The 15,623-nt window shown below is 41.1% G+C and overlaps 1 protein-coding gene across 5 annotated transcripts in view; it reads left to right on the forward strand.

The window, feature by feature from the left end:
- The window catches only part of CNTN5 (contactin 5), a 1,021,024-nt gene that overhangs the window by 796,501 nt on the left and 208,900 nt on the right, over positions 1–15,623 (forward strand). For all 5 annotated transcript variants that reach the window (XM_030560071.1, XM_030560062.1, XM_030560093.1 and 2 more), the window contains one exon: positions 11,581–11,762. In XM_030560071.1, coding sequence (XP_030415931.1) covers positions 11,581–11,762 — 182 coding nt within the window. The remainder of the gene's footprint in view (positions 1–11,580; positions 11,763–15,623) is intronic.

A 15,623-nucleotide genomic window follows, 5' to 3' on the forward strand; every position in this document is an offset into this window, starting at 1 on the left:
CTGCACCTAAAGCTTGGGAGGAGAACCCCATAGACAGCTGCAAAACTAACTCATTATCTGCCTTCAAATCGCTCTTTAAAACTCTTCTTTGCCACAGTGCCTACTAAAATATTGACAACTGTTAGGCCATTGGTACCCTGATATCACCGCCTATCATATTGTTTCATTGTTTCTGTGTACTACAGGCACCGGCTTCCTCTGGGCCCGGGAGGTGCTCAACTCCCCACTCTACCCCAGATTCTGCTCCCACTCTCTCCCTTCTCCCAAGTCCCCACCCCTACCCTGCCTCTTCTCTGCCTCTTCCTGCCCAGTTTCACCTCATCCCCTGAGCGTTCCCTGTCCCCGCTCCTCCTCCTTCTTCCCAGAGCCCTGCATGCCCCGAAACAGCTGATTGTGGCAGATGGGAGTGTCATAACATATTCCCAGATTTGGACCTTAGCGTCCAAAATATGGGTGTTAGCATGAAAACCTCCAAGCTTAGTTACCAGCTTGGACCTGGTAAAGCTGCCACCACCCAAAAAATTAAAGTGTTTTGGGGCACTCTGGTCCCCCCAAAAACCTTCCCTGGGGACCCCAAAGACCCAAATTCCTTGAGTCTCACAACAAAGGGGAATAAACCATTTCCCTTCCCCCTCCAGTTGTTCCCTCCCTGGGTTCCTGGAGAGATATACAGAAGCAAGCTCCGTGAATCTAAACAGAGGGATTCCACTCTCCCTATTTCCAGTCCTGGAAACACAAGTACTTCCCTCTTCACCCAGAGGGTATGCAAAGTCAGGCTAGTAAATCTAACACACACAGATTTCCCCCTGACTTCTTCCTCCCACCAATTCCCTGGTGAGCTACAGACTCAATTCCCTGGAGTTCCCCACTAAAGAAAAACTCCAACAGGTCTTAAAAAGAAAGAAAAATACATAAAAATGGTCTCTGTATTAAGGTGACAAATACAGGGTCAATTGCTTAAAAGAAATATGAAGAAACAGCCTTATTCAAAAGAACACAATTGAAAACACTCCAGCAACTACACACATGTAACTACAGAATAAAAACCCTATAAATCACTATCTTATCTTTTGTACTTACAACTGGGAAACAGAAGATTAGAAAAGCAGGAGGCAGAAAAATCCTCTCATAGCCGAGAGAGTACAGGCAGAAGACCAAGAACAAAGGACTCACACACAAACTTCCCTCCACTCAGATTTGAAAAAGTCTTGTTTCCTGATTGGTCCTCTGGTCAGGTGTTTCAGGTTACCCCTTTCCAGGTAAAAGAACATTAACCCTTAGCTATCTGTTTATGACAGGGAGACACTGGGAGGGAGAGTGAGGAGCTGATCGGCAGGGCCACCGGCGGGCAGGAGTCACTGGGGGGGAGGCAGTAGCTGGCTACTGGTGGGTGCTAAGCACTAGCTAATTTTTTTTCCCTCGGTGCTCCAGCACTGGAACATCTATGGTGTCAGGGCCTACGCCATATAGTCCCCCATCTGTCTATATTCATATTTTGTTTCTTGTCTTATACTTAGATTATAAACCATTTGGGGTTGGGGACCATCTTTTTGTTTTGGGTGTGAAGAAAACACTCAGCATTTCCAGCCAGTAGCTGTCAAGACACTGGGCCAGATCCGTGCCTTAGCTCCAACTGGAGGAGTGCAAAGGGGTCATAAACTAGGCAGCTTGAGGGTTCCCCTGCCAAGGCTGAATCCTTGGGTGGCCTAAAGCTTTCATAGCTGGCAGTATGGTAACCCAGCCTCCCCTGTGTCAGGCATGTGCTGTGGGAGGGAGAGGTGTGATCACAGGCAATTACAGTGGGCATAATTTAAAGCAGCCCTGAGGCTGCACTAAATTATGCAGCAGGCTAGACTGGCCTCAACAGCCTCAGGGATGAAAGAAGAACAAAGAAGGCTCAGAGCCCCTCTTCTTCCCACCTGTTTCCTCAGCTGTGCAGAGCTCTGGCCACAGCTGAGGATCCAGATCAACAGTACTTTGTTACATACTGATGATATGCAACAGATCTCACATTTCTAAAGCTAAGAGTGATAGGCATGGAACATACTCCAGCCTTATTGGTCACTTTTCTGGCCACTTCCCTGAGACATGACAAAAGGCATCTGTAGCTTGGTGCCACTTAGGGTACATCCACAGTATGAAATTAATTCAAAGTTATTTTATTCGAATTTCCAGAATCGAGTTCATGCATTCGATGTTATGTGTCCCCACTAAAGCGCGAGAATTTGGTGGAGTGCATCCACAGTACCGAGGCTAGCATCAAATGGCGGAGCGTTGCACTGTGGTAGCTATCCCACAGTTCCCACAGTATCTGTCGCCCATTGGAATTGTGGGTTAAGCTCCCAGTGCATGATGGGGCAAAAACATTCTCACGGGTTTTCCTGGGTTGTGCCGTCACTCGCTCCTCCCTCCATGAAAGCTATGGCAGACGCCATGCTGCCAGCAGACGGTGCAGCACGGTGCAACGCCAGTCTCCTGGTATGTTGAATCCACTTTGAATGTTCTCTCCTCTTTCATCTAACCATTTCCCGCCATTTCTCAGCCATCGTGAACAGAGCCGTACAGCTTCCACCGCTTTTTCCATGTTGTCTGTCCTGGGTTCCCGTGGAAGCTACAGAAGGCAACAATTCCCTGCCGTTTCTCAGCCATCGTGAACAGAGCCACACAGACAATCTGGAGAAAGAGGCAGAAGCTGTCTTTGGCTCCTATGGAAGCTACAGAAGACAACCATTTACCACCTTTTATCAGCCATCTTGAACCGAACAGCTCATTTTGCTCCCTTTTTCAAGGATTACCCGTGCAGGTGCCATTGCGCAGCAGACATGGAGCACACTCAGATCTCTGCTGCAGTTTTGACCTTGTAAATACCTCACGCATTATCCAGCAGTATGTTCAGTACCTGCAAAACTAGCTAGAGGGAAAAACAGATTCCCCACTTACTGCCTGTGCACTGTCCTCCTCCTCCTCCAATATCTCTTCCTCCTCATTCTGTGCAACTCCCCCCTTGCAGGTATCCACAGACAGTGGTGAGGTAGTGGTGGCATCACCCCCCATAATTGCATGGAGCTCACGGTAAAAGGGGACTGTACGGGGCTGTTACCCAGAGTGCCCGTTTGCCTCCCTGGCTTTTTGGTACACTTGCCTGAGCACCTTAATTTTTGTATGACACTGCTCTGTGTCCCTGGAGTAGCCTCTTTCCGTCATGGCCCTGGACACTTTAGCATAGGTCTTTGCGTTCCTTTTTTTGGAACGTAGTTCTGCCATAATAGACTCATCTCCCCAACATGCGATGAGATCCAGTACCTCCTGTTCGGACCACGGTAGAGTTCATCCACGAATCCGGGACTGCATGATCTCCTATGCTGGTGGACTCTGCATGGTTGCCTGTGGTGGTGGACTGTACTGATGGTCACCTGTGCTGCTGGTGACCAAACAGGAAATGAAATTCAAAAGTTCCCAGGGATTTTCCTGCTCACATGGCTAGTGCATTGGAGTTGAGAGTGTTGACCAGAGCGATCACAAGGGAGCATCCTGGGATAGCTTCCAGAGGCCAATAATGTCAAATTGCATCCACAATACCTTTAACCCGGATTGTGATCTCGATTTAAGCGCTACTCCACTTGCCAAGCTAGAGTACAGAAATCGAATTAAAGAGTCCTTTAAATTGGAAAAAAAGTTTGGTCATGTGGACGGAATCCTTTTTTTTTTTTTGAAATAACTCAGCTAATTCTGAAATAACAGGCTAGTGTAGACCAGGCCATAATCTCAGAGGTTTAGTTTAGAAAGGCTGATGAGGCAGAATGGCTAAAATCATCCAGCAACATCAATTTCTCCTCTGACATTTGCTTTTTGAAAGGACTCAGATCATCCTAGTCTTTTCAGTGAACACTGAACAAATCCTGCCTGCTCCCATAATACGGATAACAAGTGCCACGCGGAGGTACTCTGCTGTATGACATCTTGATTAACCTGTTTCTATGCACAGGACTTGGAGTGCACACTAACCAGTCTCACTTCCTCAGGCTTTCCTGCACTTGTAGTTCAGACAGTCCAAATCACTGCACCAGAATCTCACTGGGGAAAACAAATTGGAAGAATTAAGATAGATCACTGCACCAGCCACACATCAAGTTGCTGCTGATGTTGTTTTAAAAAAAATGGGGGCAAGGGGAAATTCTAAATTGAGCGGCTTTATCCACCATGGAAAGGCAAAGAGTTTTAATATCTTTTAATATCTACTGACAAATCAGTTATCACTGTATGAAGAATGACAGCCACAATTTGTGACGTGGTGTCCTTCATTTAAATTAAATAGAACAAATGGCTGCCACTATCCCCTTATTACATAGCTGCAGCATGTTGAGACTAGCAATCAAGCATGAAGTGCTCAGCCTGAGAGGAAAACCAGTTGCATTAAGGTGGAGCATTGTGTGCTGGGACATTAGTCTACAGCATTGTAGCAGTCCATGGTTTTTACTTTTGCCTCCCCTGTTAAATACCTCTGTTATATGGTGTATTTCAAAGCTTTATGAAGGAGGTAAATATCATTTTCCCCATTTTAAAGACAGGCAAGCTGAGACATAGAGAGGTGATGTGGCTTTTCCAAAGTCACACAGTAATCCAGTGGCAGACTCAGGAATAAAATTAAGTTCTCCAGAGTCTCGGTCCTGCTTCTCTGTGGCCTGGTCCACACTTAAAAATTAGTTTGACACAGTCACTCAGGGGTGTGAAAAACCCACACCCCTGAGTATAGTAGCTAACACCTAACACCCAGTACAGATGCAGCTGGCCCATCATAAGAATGCTTCAATTGACCTAGTATTCCTACACTGACACTGATGGTGTCATGTTGGCATAGCTATGGCGCAATGGTAGAATCCACTCAGTGGTGTAGACATCATCTTTATCATTCAGTATTCTGAGCATTTCTTCTGACATTAATGTAAATGTTTCTGCTCCAGTTTAAAATCTGCAGCATCTTTGTAGTACTAAAAAAAAATAATAAAAAAGAAGAATTAGATCAACATTATTCTGGTTAGAAGACAAAATAATAAAGAATTCTGCAGTATGCCTAATGCAGAAAATCAACATTGATCGAACCTCCCTCAAACTCCCTTCCTTAATGCTGAAGTGACACTGCTGAGAAATCTGCCTTTTAAAATTATATTAACTCTCAATAAAAGAAATGGACAATAACCTATTTTTAAATGAGGAGGGAGGAAAGTTGTGTTTCCTTTTTGCTCACTATTTTTAAACTAAACCCACTGCCATTCTTGGCTGCTTCTGCTTTCTTGTTTTGTCATGTCTTAATCAGAATGATCACTGTGTTTAGGAAGAACATTAGTCTTTAAAGAACTCAGTTTCAGAAGTTCAGAGCACTCACCACTCTTGTTAAAGTCAGTTAGTGTTGCATGTGCTCAGCATCTCTGAAAATCAAACCATAAATTGTCCCAAACATAGAAGACATATGACTTGTGTATTTGTTAATGACTGATGTAGATGTTTTCCCCAGGTCAAGGTTGCTAGTAAGGGGAACCTTACACAATTTCTGACTTTTTTACCATTCTATGGGTTAAGTCTCCAGTGCTAGCAACCTCTACCCTTCATGACCACTGAATAGCCTCTATTAACCAAAAGAAAGGACAACATATTGTTTAGTCTTGTATATTTGAATGAATCTCTCTGCCAATGCGCTATAATGTATCTGACCAGAATAGAATTATGTGGACATTGGAAATATATAATTATGTGGCTGACAAATGCATATTTCTAGAAGGCATATGATGGGGAGAATTTCATGATAGTCCTTGACATTTTAATCCTACATAATTATCCTGTAATAATTAGTAGACATTTTGCACAGTTGGAAGGCTGGAGGGCATAAGGAGAAAATAGGTCTTTGTAATTTCAAATGCGCAGCCATGCAGTGTTGCACAATGGTATTTTGTGCAGGTGAGCATTTGAAGGCAATATTAAATCCAATGATTTATTTGTAAAATTACTATGAGAGTTGGAGAAAAACCACACAGAAATGATTGAAACTACAGAAAAAGCTAAATAATGTTTGATACAAAGGATAATGCAAATTACAAAAAATGAACAGAAAATGGGAATTATGCATTTCCTACCTATGGTACTGCAGAATATTGAGTAAAATAGACCCATGGAAAAGATTGTTTAGGAAGCAGGACGATATGAGAGAAATTTTCTTGATTCCTATCCTACCTCTCACTGCAATAGGTATATTCTTGATGGATCCTAGCAACTTCTTTTTCATGAGGAATTGGGTGGTCATGACACGAGAGTTGTTTATGGTGGGATTTTGAAAAGTGTTTAGCACTTTTCCATTCAAGTCAATGGTAAAGCTCCACTGATGTCAAAGGAAGCAGAATTAGGTCAGTGCCGAGCACTTTTGAAAACACCACTCTTAGAGTGTATTTGAGATGAAATCCAGCTCATATTTTCTTCACATTCATATTCATATGCATACTGTGCAGACATTCATGTAGAATTAATTGTCATCTCTCAGAGGGTATGTCTACCCTTTGAGGTGGCAGTGTGATTCCCACCTTGATGAGACATACCTGCACTAGCTCTGGTTGAGCTACTGTGCTAAAAATAGAGACTATCAATGATAGCACCAGCAGCAGGAGGTGCTAGCCACCCTGAATACATACCTAGCATCTCGGAAGGGTTTGTACACGGCGTGACTAGTGCCTCCTTCTACTCACATTGTCACAGCTGGACTATTTTTAGTGTGCTACCTTGATCAGAGCTAGCACAGGTATGTCTACTCGAGCTGGGAATGACGTACCCATAGTCACAAAGAGAGCTTTACACCCAGCATTTATTTCAGCTGAACTGGGTAAGAAGTATAACCCTGGCAGGGCCAGCCTTGGGGAAAATGGTGCCCTGGGTGAACTTGTGTTTTGGTGCTCCTGGCCCCCATTTCTCCAAGCTCTCATGGACATAGTGCCTCACATTGTCCCTGCCCCCCATCACCCCTGGCCCATCCTGCCCAGACAGAGAGGGAGATGGACCCACCTTGTGCTAGTGCAGGAAAGCTGAGAGATGGTAGTCACTGATAAAATTGAGCATGATTTCAGGCATCTAATCTGAGACATATGCCTGAAATTATTTGTAAAATACATAATAATAATGAATAACCCTTTTTCCCCAACCCATCCTGTGTCCCTTTTCCCCACCCCCTTCTACACCCCTTTCTCCCTTAACCCCTGCACGGTGCCCTCTTTGCACCAACCCCTGAACCCCCCTCGTGTACCCCTAACTGCATCCGTATGGGGAAACTGACCCAGATGCACAGAGTGGCTGGTGTTGCCGCTCTCTCCCCTCTTAAATGCTGCTCCTCTGGGCCACCGTAGGTGGCTGGGATCAGGGGAGCAAGGAGCTACACCAGGGCTCCCTGTGTCCAGGTCATTTTCCCTATCTGGGCTTGTCATAATAAGACAGTTAAGGGTTAATTCCTCTTTTACCTGTGAAGGGTTAAGAAGTTCACATAGCCTAGCTGACACTTGACCAGAGGAATCCATGGGGGGACAAGATGTTTTCAAAGAGGGAGGAGGGAAATCAGTTTTTGTTCAGAAAAGTTTGTGCCGGAGTGAAGGATCCATGAATCAGCCATCTAACATTTCTTAAAAGTAGTAAGTGTTTAGGGAAGGAATGTATTAGATTATGTTCATTTTCTTTTGTGACTTTGTTTTTCATAGTGGAAGAATCAAATTGGGTGTCTTTGTGTAACTAAGGTTTTTGCCAGAGGAACATCTTCTGTGTTTTGAATCTGTTGTCTGTGAGAGCAGCTTGCATGCTAATCTCACAGAGGTATTCCTTTCACTTTTTTTTCTTTAATTAAAAGTCTTCTCTTAAAGAACCTGATTGATTTTTCCTTGTTTTAAGATCCAAGGGTTTTTTGGATCTGGGCTCACTAGGAATTGGTGGGAGGTAAATCAGTGTCAATCCTGCCAGGAAATGGGGGATAAAGACTGGGGACATATTTGGGGGAAGGCAGAGTTCCAAGTGGCTCTCCCCTAAGATTTGGAACACGCTTGGTGGTGGCAGCTTACTGTTAACCTAAGCTAGTAATAAGTTTAGGGGTTATCTCATGCAGGTCCCCACATCTGTACCCTAAAGTTCAGAGTGGGGTGACACCTTGACAGGGCTGCGTAAGAAGAGGACAGGAGAGCAACAGCTCCTAATGCTCAGCTCACAGCACAGCCCGGGTAGGGAAAGTGACCTGGACGCAGGGAGTCCTGGCTTTATTCCTCACTCTCCCCCACACACAGCAACCCAAAGTGAGGCACAGAGGAACACTAGAGGGGGCAAGCAGTATCTATGTGCCACTGCTTGCCCCCCGCTCACATTCCTTTGCTGGAAAGATGTAGGGAGAAATCTGGACACACACCTTCCCCCAACGCATTGCCTCTGTGAGTTTGTGGAGCTCCTCTGCCTACTGGCAGCATGCATGTCTATGCTGCCGCACGGTGGCCCATGACCACGGTGCCCTAAGCGGTGGGGCAGGTGACCTAAGGCTAGACCTAAATCCTGGCCCTGATGAAATCAACAGAAGTTTTGACATTGTCTTTAAGAGGGCTAAAATTTCACTCGAGATGCCCAGGGATGTAGCTTTGCTTCAGGGGTAAGATGTGCAAGCCCTCCCATTTGTACTCAGTGCATAAACTTAAAGGTAAAGGTCTACATTTGAAAAATATATACTTTAATAAAATATAAATAAATACAAACATCCCTATAGATTTCTCCTAATTATGTAAATTGCAATCAACTCCAGCATTAATCGTCAAAATCTTTTTTAAAAGCTCTGAATATTTTTAAATGAAAAATATATGCCTCACATAACTTTTTAATGCTAGAAGTTCAGTTTTCTAGAGCAAAGATGTAAACTTTATTCTTTGCATACCTCGGTGAGAATATCAGTGTTTCTTTTCCTTTCCCTTTTTTATAAATGTCACCAAGGATAAATATATATAGATGTATGTTTTCACTTTAGATGTAAAATTCATACCTCACTTGTGACTTACGCAAGGAAAAAAAGAAGCTTCATTAAATGGAGCTCCAACTTGTCTCTGAATAGTGATTTGCAGTTTGGGAGCACTTTCCTTTGAAATCGTTAGATCTTTGCAGCCAAAGTATTTTTATCTCCTTGAAAAATTCCACTTATTACCTCATCATCATGCAAAAAACTATGATTTTTTAAAAGATATTTCTAAATGATCTAGGCAATGGCAAAAAGTTCTTTTAGTATTTTCCGTACTATAAGCACTAACTTGCTACAGCATGGAATTAAAGTAAATTTTAAAATAAAATAAAATAAATAAGTCTAGTGCAATTTATACAAAGTTTTTGATACATTGACTTGCATAGTGACTTCTGTACAAGTTAACTTCAATACTTTGTGACTTCTTCAGTGTTTCTCTGAAACATATGCTAAGAAAAGTCCTACTAGTCAATGTTATTCAGTTGAACTGGGACTCTATGCTGAAACTAAAATAAAGGGGTCTTTTGCTGTTGATTTCATTTAAATCAGGATTGCAGCCCAGATAACAGTGCTGTCTCAAAAATTTTTGCAATCTCATGCACAGTGAAATATTTCCATGTTTCTCCATGCAGTCTTCCTCGCACAGTAGTTGCTGTCAACATTGTATTACACCCAACATGATATAACTCTGTTTTGAACCCCATTATGAAGGATGAATATGAATTAATCATTAGTGTAGTGGAAATTTGTAGTTGCCTTGTGACCAGTGATCCTGAATGAATGAATGAATGAATGAATGAATGAATGGGAGATCTTTAAGAATTTAACAGATGGCCAAAAAGCCAATATTCCACAAATCAAGGAGCACAGCTGTGGCTAAAAGCCCACGCTGGTACAGTGGCAAAGTGAAGACAGCACTTAGAAGTAAAAAAGCAATATATCAATGGAAAAAAGTGGAAATAGCAATTAATAGACCTTTGATGTTATAAAGCATAGAAAGATGAAAAGGGAAGCTAAAGACATCAGGGAAAAATCCATGGCTGATTGACTATTAAGATCAATAAGAAGGTGGTATGGTTATGTACATGAAAAACTAAATAAACGTGGGAACTCTATGAATTATTATGAATGTATGTATTAACACATGTATTAATTTGGTGCACCATAATTTTTCCTGCTGAGCTTGAGATGTCTAAGGCCTGATTTTTTTCATTTGCTAAACACCTGCAGCTCCAGCTGGAGTTGTGTGTGCTTAGTATCTCTATATATAACTAGCCTCAAGGTAAATGACACAAGTTAAGAAACCAAAAAATGAGGCACAAAAATATAATTTTTACTGCTGATGTTTTTCTGTTCTATGCACCAATTCATTTTTCTTGTAAGATTAGTGCAAGCCCTGCAAATTAGATATTATAAGAGAAGTCAGAAGTGTGTATGATTTCAGAGTTGGGCCTAATCTATGAATTTTGGATCCAAATCCAAACTCTCCTAAATTTCAGTGTGTTTATATCCAGCTTTTGACTTGAGGTCTTCCTCTAGTAAATACCCTGTAGATATTACATAACTACTGAGACTATGTGGCACAATCTCATTTTTTCATATGATGTCTCTGTGTCCTAGGAACTTCTGTCAGAAGACCTGAAATAGCCTGGCTTTCAAAATGTTTGGAGTTGTTGTTATAGCTACAACTTATGTTTTATTGCTATACCAAGTAGAATGTATTGAAAGTAGTGGAAAAAAATAGTGCAAAGGAATGAGTGCTGAGTGTTTGGAGTGAAGAGAAAAGTTGAATGACTATAGACACTCTCAAATCTGTTCTTTTGCTCAACATAAATGTTAAAAGACACTTACTCAGTTTTTCATGATACACTTATTCAGAACACTAAGCTACTTGGGAAAAAAAACCTGCTCTTCAAGAAATATGTCTGTGTCACTGAGTCTGAAACTAGGAATAGTGACACCAGTACACTTCTTTTTAAAAAAGTGACTATTTTTACCCTTAAAAATATTTCTATAAAAATATCATATTTAAAAAAAAATATGGTCATCTTATATAGAAGGCCCATAAAACGATTGAGACATTTATATTTTATCTGAAATGTGGTAGTATTATAACATCCCATCTGCGTTTATAGACAGGCATACCCCAAATACTTGCCAGCCTACTGTGTTCTGATATCATTCTTGAAAATAACATCATGGGAAGCTGGTAGACTGGCTGCACTTATAAAGTTCACCCAGGCGTAAGAGAAGTTATTTCCTTTAACCATTAAACAAAGGAGCTCAAGGTAACAATAGTAAAACTTGGAGAGCAGATTAAACCCCGCAGAGATCATTTGGAATGATTTATTTAATCTGAATTAAAAGTTAACCTCCTATGTGGAAGATCGGGATGTCTGCTATATTAGACATTCCCTGTGGAATGTGAAGTATATCAAGCAGTATATGGGCCTTAATTGTGATTACATTTTATTGCCACTTAGACTATTAAGTACTTAAATTACCAGATAACAGAATCTATATTCTTAATAGTAGAAAAGTGTTAACAGTAATTCTACTAAATATTTCAGCCCTGTTCCAACAATCTCATGGAGGAAAGTTAATGATCATAATCCAAGTAAAGCCCGTCTGAGAAAGTCCCAAGCTGTTCTTGAAATACCTAATGTGCAACTAGAGGATGCAGGGATGTACGAATGTAAAGCTGAAAACACGCGTGGAAGGAATGTCTTCAGAGGACAGCTACAAGTGTACAGTAAGTCTGTGTCCAGAAAGTGCTATGCAACGTTCGGCAATAACTTGTCCATACCTAAGGCTGCAGATACACATGAAATAAAATTGCAGCCAATTAAAAAAGATTGGGTTATTTCTTTATCTAAACTCAATTTGAAATTATCACTACCTATATTTGTTAGTAAATGGCTCATTAAATATTGAGTTGCAAGTAGAGCTGGCTGAAATTTTTTACATTTTCCCTCAGAAATTCAACAAAAATTGGGGTTTCTTCCCCCAGGTTTTTTCCCAGTTTTACAACAGGTTTAAATTTCTTAAAACCAATAATTCTTTTAAAAAAATGTTTGCAAAATATTTTACTGTTTCTGCCCCTCTCAAAATTACGCTGGCAATAAAAACTGTATACTACACCACTCTATCATGACTTCTGTATATGATACGTGTAATAGAAAAACTTTTTTAGAAATGTCTTGAAAAGATTTTTTAATGATTATATTGTAGTTATGTCTTGTATTCCTCTGCCTATTAATCCAAATTTCTTTGAGTCTAACTGTACACGGATCAGAAGGAGAGAACTGCTTACATTCTCAAAAGTCATCTTCAGTGCTTCAGTTCTTGGCACTTTCAAAGGGTCTGATTTTCAAAAAGTTCTGAACATCCGCCCTCTCAAAATAAGCCCTTTTAAGATGTGTCTAGGTGGGCACCCAAAAACTGAAGAACCGAAACTCACTTGTCACTTTTGAAAATTTAGACCAAAATATTAAAAAACATATGACCTTATATATAAAAAAATAATGTGACTGTTGACATAGGTAATGTCTACACTGAAGCGCTACAGTGACACAGCTGCAGTGCTGCATCTGTAAGGTTTCAGGTGTAGACAAGCCCTTTATAGCTCATAATGTAGATGACCTTTGAGGGCTAGAAGCAAGTGGTGCATGTCTCACTGCAAAGCTAGAGATCTTCCTTTTTCAAAGCTGGTGTAATTTGTTGGAGAAATTACACAGCTGAGAGAGAGAAAAAATGTTGTGGAAAGCTGACTTTAAAATATTATTTCAGAAATGGCACATTTTTACCTGTGTGAGAATATCAGATACCTACACAATGTACGTGTTTACCAGTCAGGTGCCTTGTTTCACAGTATTGATAAATACAGTATTTTGTTAACACGCGCTTACGTTTATATCTGTTAGTTATATGGGTTTTCACCAAACCTTGAATCATATAGGCATAGACATCAGAGGTAAAAGAGAGGTCATCCAGCAAATCTCTCTGCTAATGCAATATTGTTCCATTCAGTAGCTTCTCTAGTGTTCTAGTCTCATTTCAAATGTCCCAAACCTGATAATCAGCCTTAATTTTCCCTTTCTTAATTCCATTCCATTATTCTCCACTGACTAGGATAATCACAATAAATAATTCTTCTGTCTTTGGTACTTACACCTCTCAAATATGGATACACTGCTGAGATAGATTAAGTTCATTTTTCTTGTCATTCATATCTTCCAGTTTTCTAATCATCCCTTCCCCCTCTAGCTTGTTGATCGTTTTTTCTGATTGCACCTGAAGCCTATAATGAGTGAGACTTCCCCTCTTTTTTCATTCATACCTCCTCCAACCAGGGCCAAGGGCAGTTTTGTGGCTTTTATTATGCACAGGGGTGCTAGGAAGGGCTTGCCGCATCTCTCTCTCAAATGCAGTGGCTTGCGACAGTCTGACTGGACATGTCATTCATAATGCCATTTCTGCCCCAATCTTCTGAGGTTTCCACTGAAAAGAAGACTCCAGGGCTGGGAACTACTCATATTTCTTCCACTGACAAGAATACAAAACTTCTCCAGGTATTACAAATGCTTACCATCAATGGTCTCTGTTTGAGAGTGACAGCCCTTGTTTTTTTAGCAATATCGTTGCTCTTTCTCATGTTCCAGTACATTATAGCTGAGTTACAAGATGGTGTCCCTGGTTCTCCTGAAATAATAATACTAGCTGTTATATAGCACTTTTCATCAGTAGGTCTCAAAGCAGTCTACAAAGACGGTATCATTAGCTCTCATTTTACAGATAAGGAAACAGGCACAGCAGGGTGTAATGACTTATCTAAGGTCACCCAACAGGTCAGTGGCAGTGCTAAGACTATAAACCCAGATCTCCAGAGTCCCAGTCCAGTGCTTTACCCGCTAATCAGCACTACCGCTATCATTAGCAGGGATGGAGATTCTGTTTCTTAGTAGGAAATAAGTAGTCTTTGGTGCCCATAATGGTGCTCCTGAAGATCAGGAATCAGTCTGCAGAAAACATTTCTTACCTGAATAATGCTGCTATCCCAAACCCCACACCATCATGAGTTCTCTCTAGTCCTGTTATGTTCCTGTGATTTCCAAAAGGCCATTTTTCAACCACAGTCTTTTATGGACACTTTACAGGTTGTGTTAATTTGCAGCCTGTGGAGTTACAGTAGAACAAGCTCTCTAATATAAGAAGAACTGCTGCAGATTATTGTATTTTACAGCCTATTGAATATGTTAGGAAAATGTGATTTAAGAAACCAAATGCACAACAGAAATTCATTTACACATGCTAAGGGAAAGGAGACCCAGGCTAAGGTCTGCAAGTGCTTGGGATGGAAAGTAGCACTCATATGATTAAAGACAAATTGTAAGCACCTACCATAAGTACTTAAATATACCCACAAATCAATTGAGGGTGCAGGAAGTGAAGTCTGCACCCGTTGGCCATGGAACACATGATCTCACTCCCACTGGCCCATTCTGGAGACAGCAGCAGAGTCTCATGGATTCTACAAAATCAGAAGTTCATTTTCAGGGCTGATTTGTGGATTTGTGGTTGAGCAGAGTGCAGTTCAGCCGAGTTTTACATATGGGAATCTCAGGTTGCTTTGCTGCTGATATTGTTATGGTAGAGGCAAGGTAGGTGTGGTAATATCTTTTATTGGACCACTTCTACTGGGACCACACAGCTCCAACCGACCACACAGCAGAACTCTCCTGGGACCACACAGCTCCAACAATACTGCAAACAACATAGTTATGGTGGGATTTTCTAGTATCACTTTAAACAGAGTTTGCTACTATACTTCTTATTTTAAAATGTACTTAAATTGAATGATTTATAGTAGAATACATTGTCATGTCTCAGGCACCCATGTTTCTGGAATAGGAGATGGTTGTCTTAGGGTCACAGGCTCATATTTAAGCCATCATTTCTTACAAGAGAGTTGCTTTTGCAGCTTCAAACCAGGTTGCAGCACTAACACTGTCATACTGAGGGTCACACTGATTTACATATGTCCTTAGATAGATACTAGCTTGCTGTCAGTTTTAATCTTACTCAGTTTGCAGTTGCATTTGGTCTGGTTCACTAAGGGATATTTTGGAAGTGCCCGGAACACCAGATCTGCTTGGCTAGTCTGATGCAATCAAAAATTCATTTAATTCTGTTTTACCTAATGCTGACATCCAGCTGTAGCATGATTGTGTGGTGCAGCTGATATTTTGGAAATGATCATTGTATTGTCTCAGTGCTTGGCTGAAATTCAGTCCTGAGAGTGACAAAACCATTTAAAAATTAATTTTAATAAAACCCAAGATATCCCCAGCAGACCAAATATACTTTGCCTGCATGCCATTTTGACAGCTGTGATTTTCCCCAAATCATCTGGTCATCCTGTAATTTGCAGTGACTTCTATTGGGGCTCAAACTGGTTAACAGTTAAAAAATGCTTATTTGTATGGGGAAAATAGATCATTCCCCTTAGCAAACTAGTTACAGCACTTCACAAATTCTGACTTACTTAGGATCTGTGGAATTTTCCATATGCATTGCAAAAGGATAATTAAATTAGTCATTACTACTCACTTTC

The sequence above is a fragment of the Gopherus evgoodei genome, chromosome 1, assembly GCF_007399415.2.
Source record: "Gopherus evgoodei ecotype Sinaloan lineage chromosome 1, rGopEvg1_v1.p, whole genome shotgun sequence".
Taxonomy (NCBI): domain Eukaryota; kingdom Metazoa; phylum Chordata; order Testudines; family Testudinidae; genus Gopherus; species Gopherus evgoodei.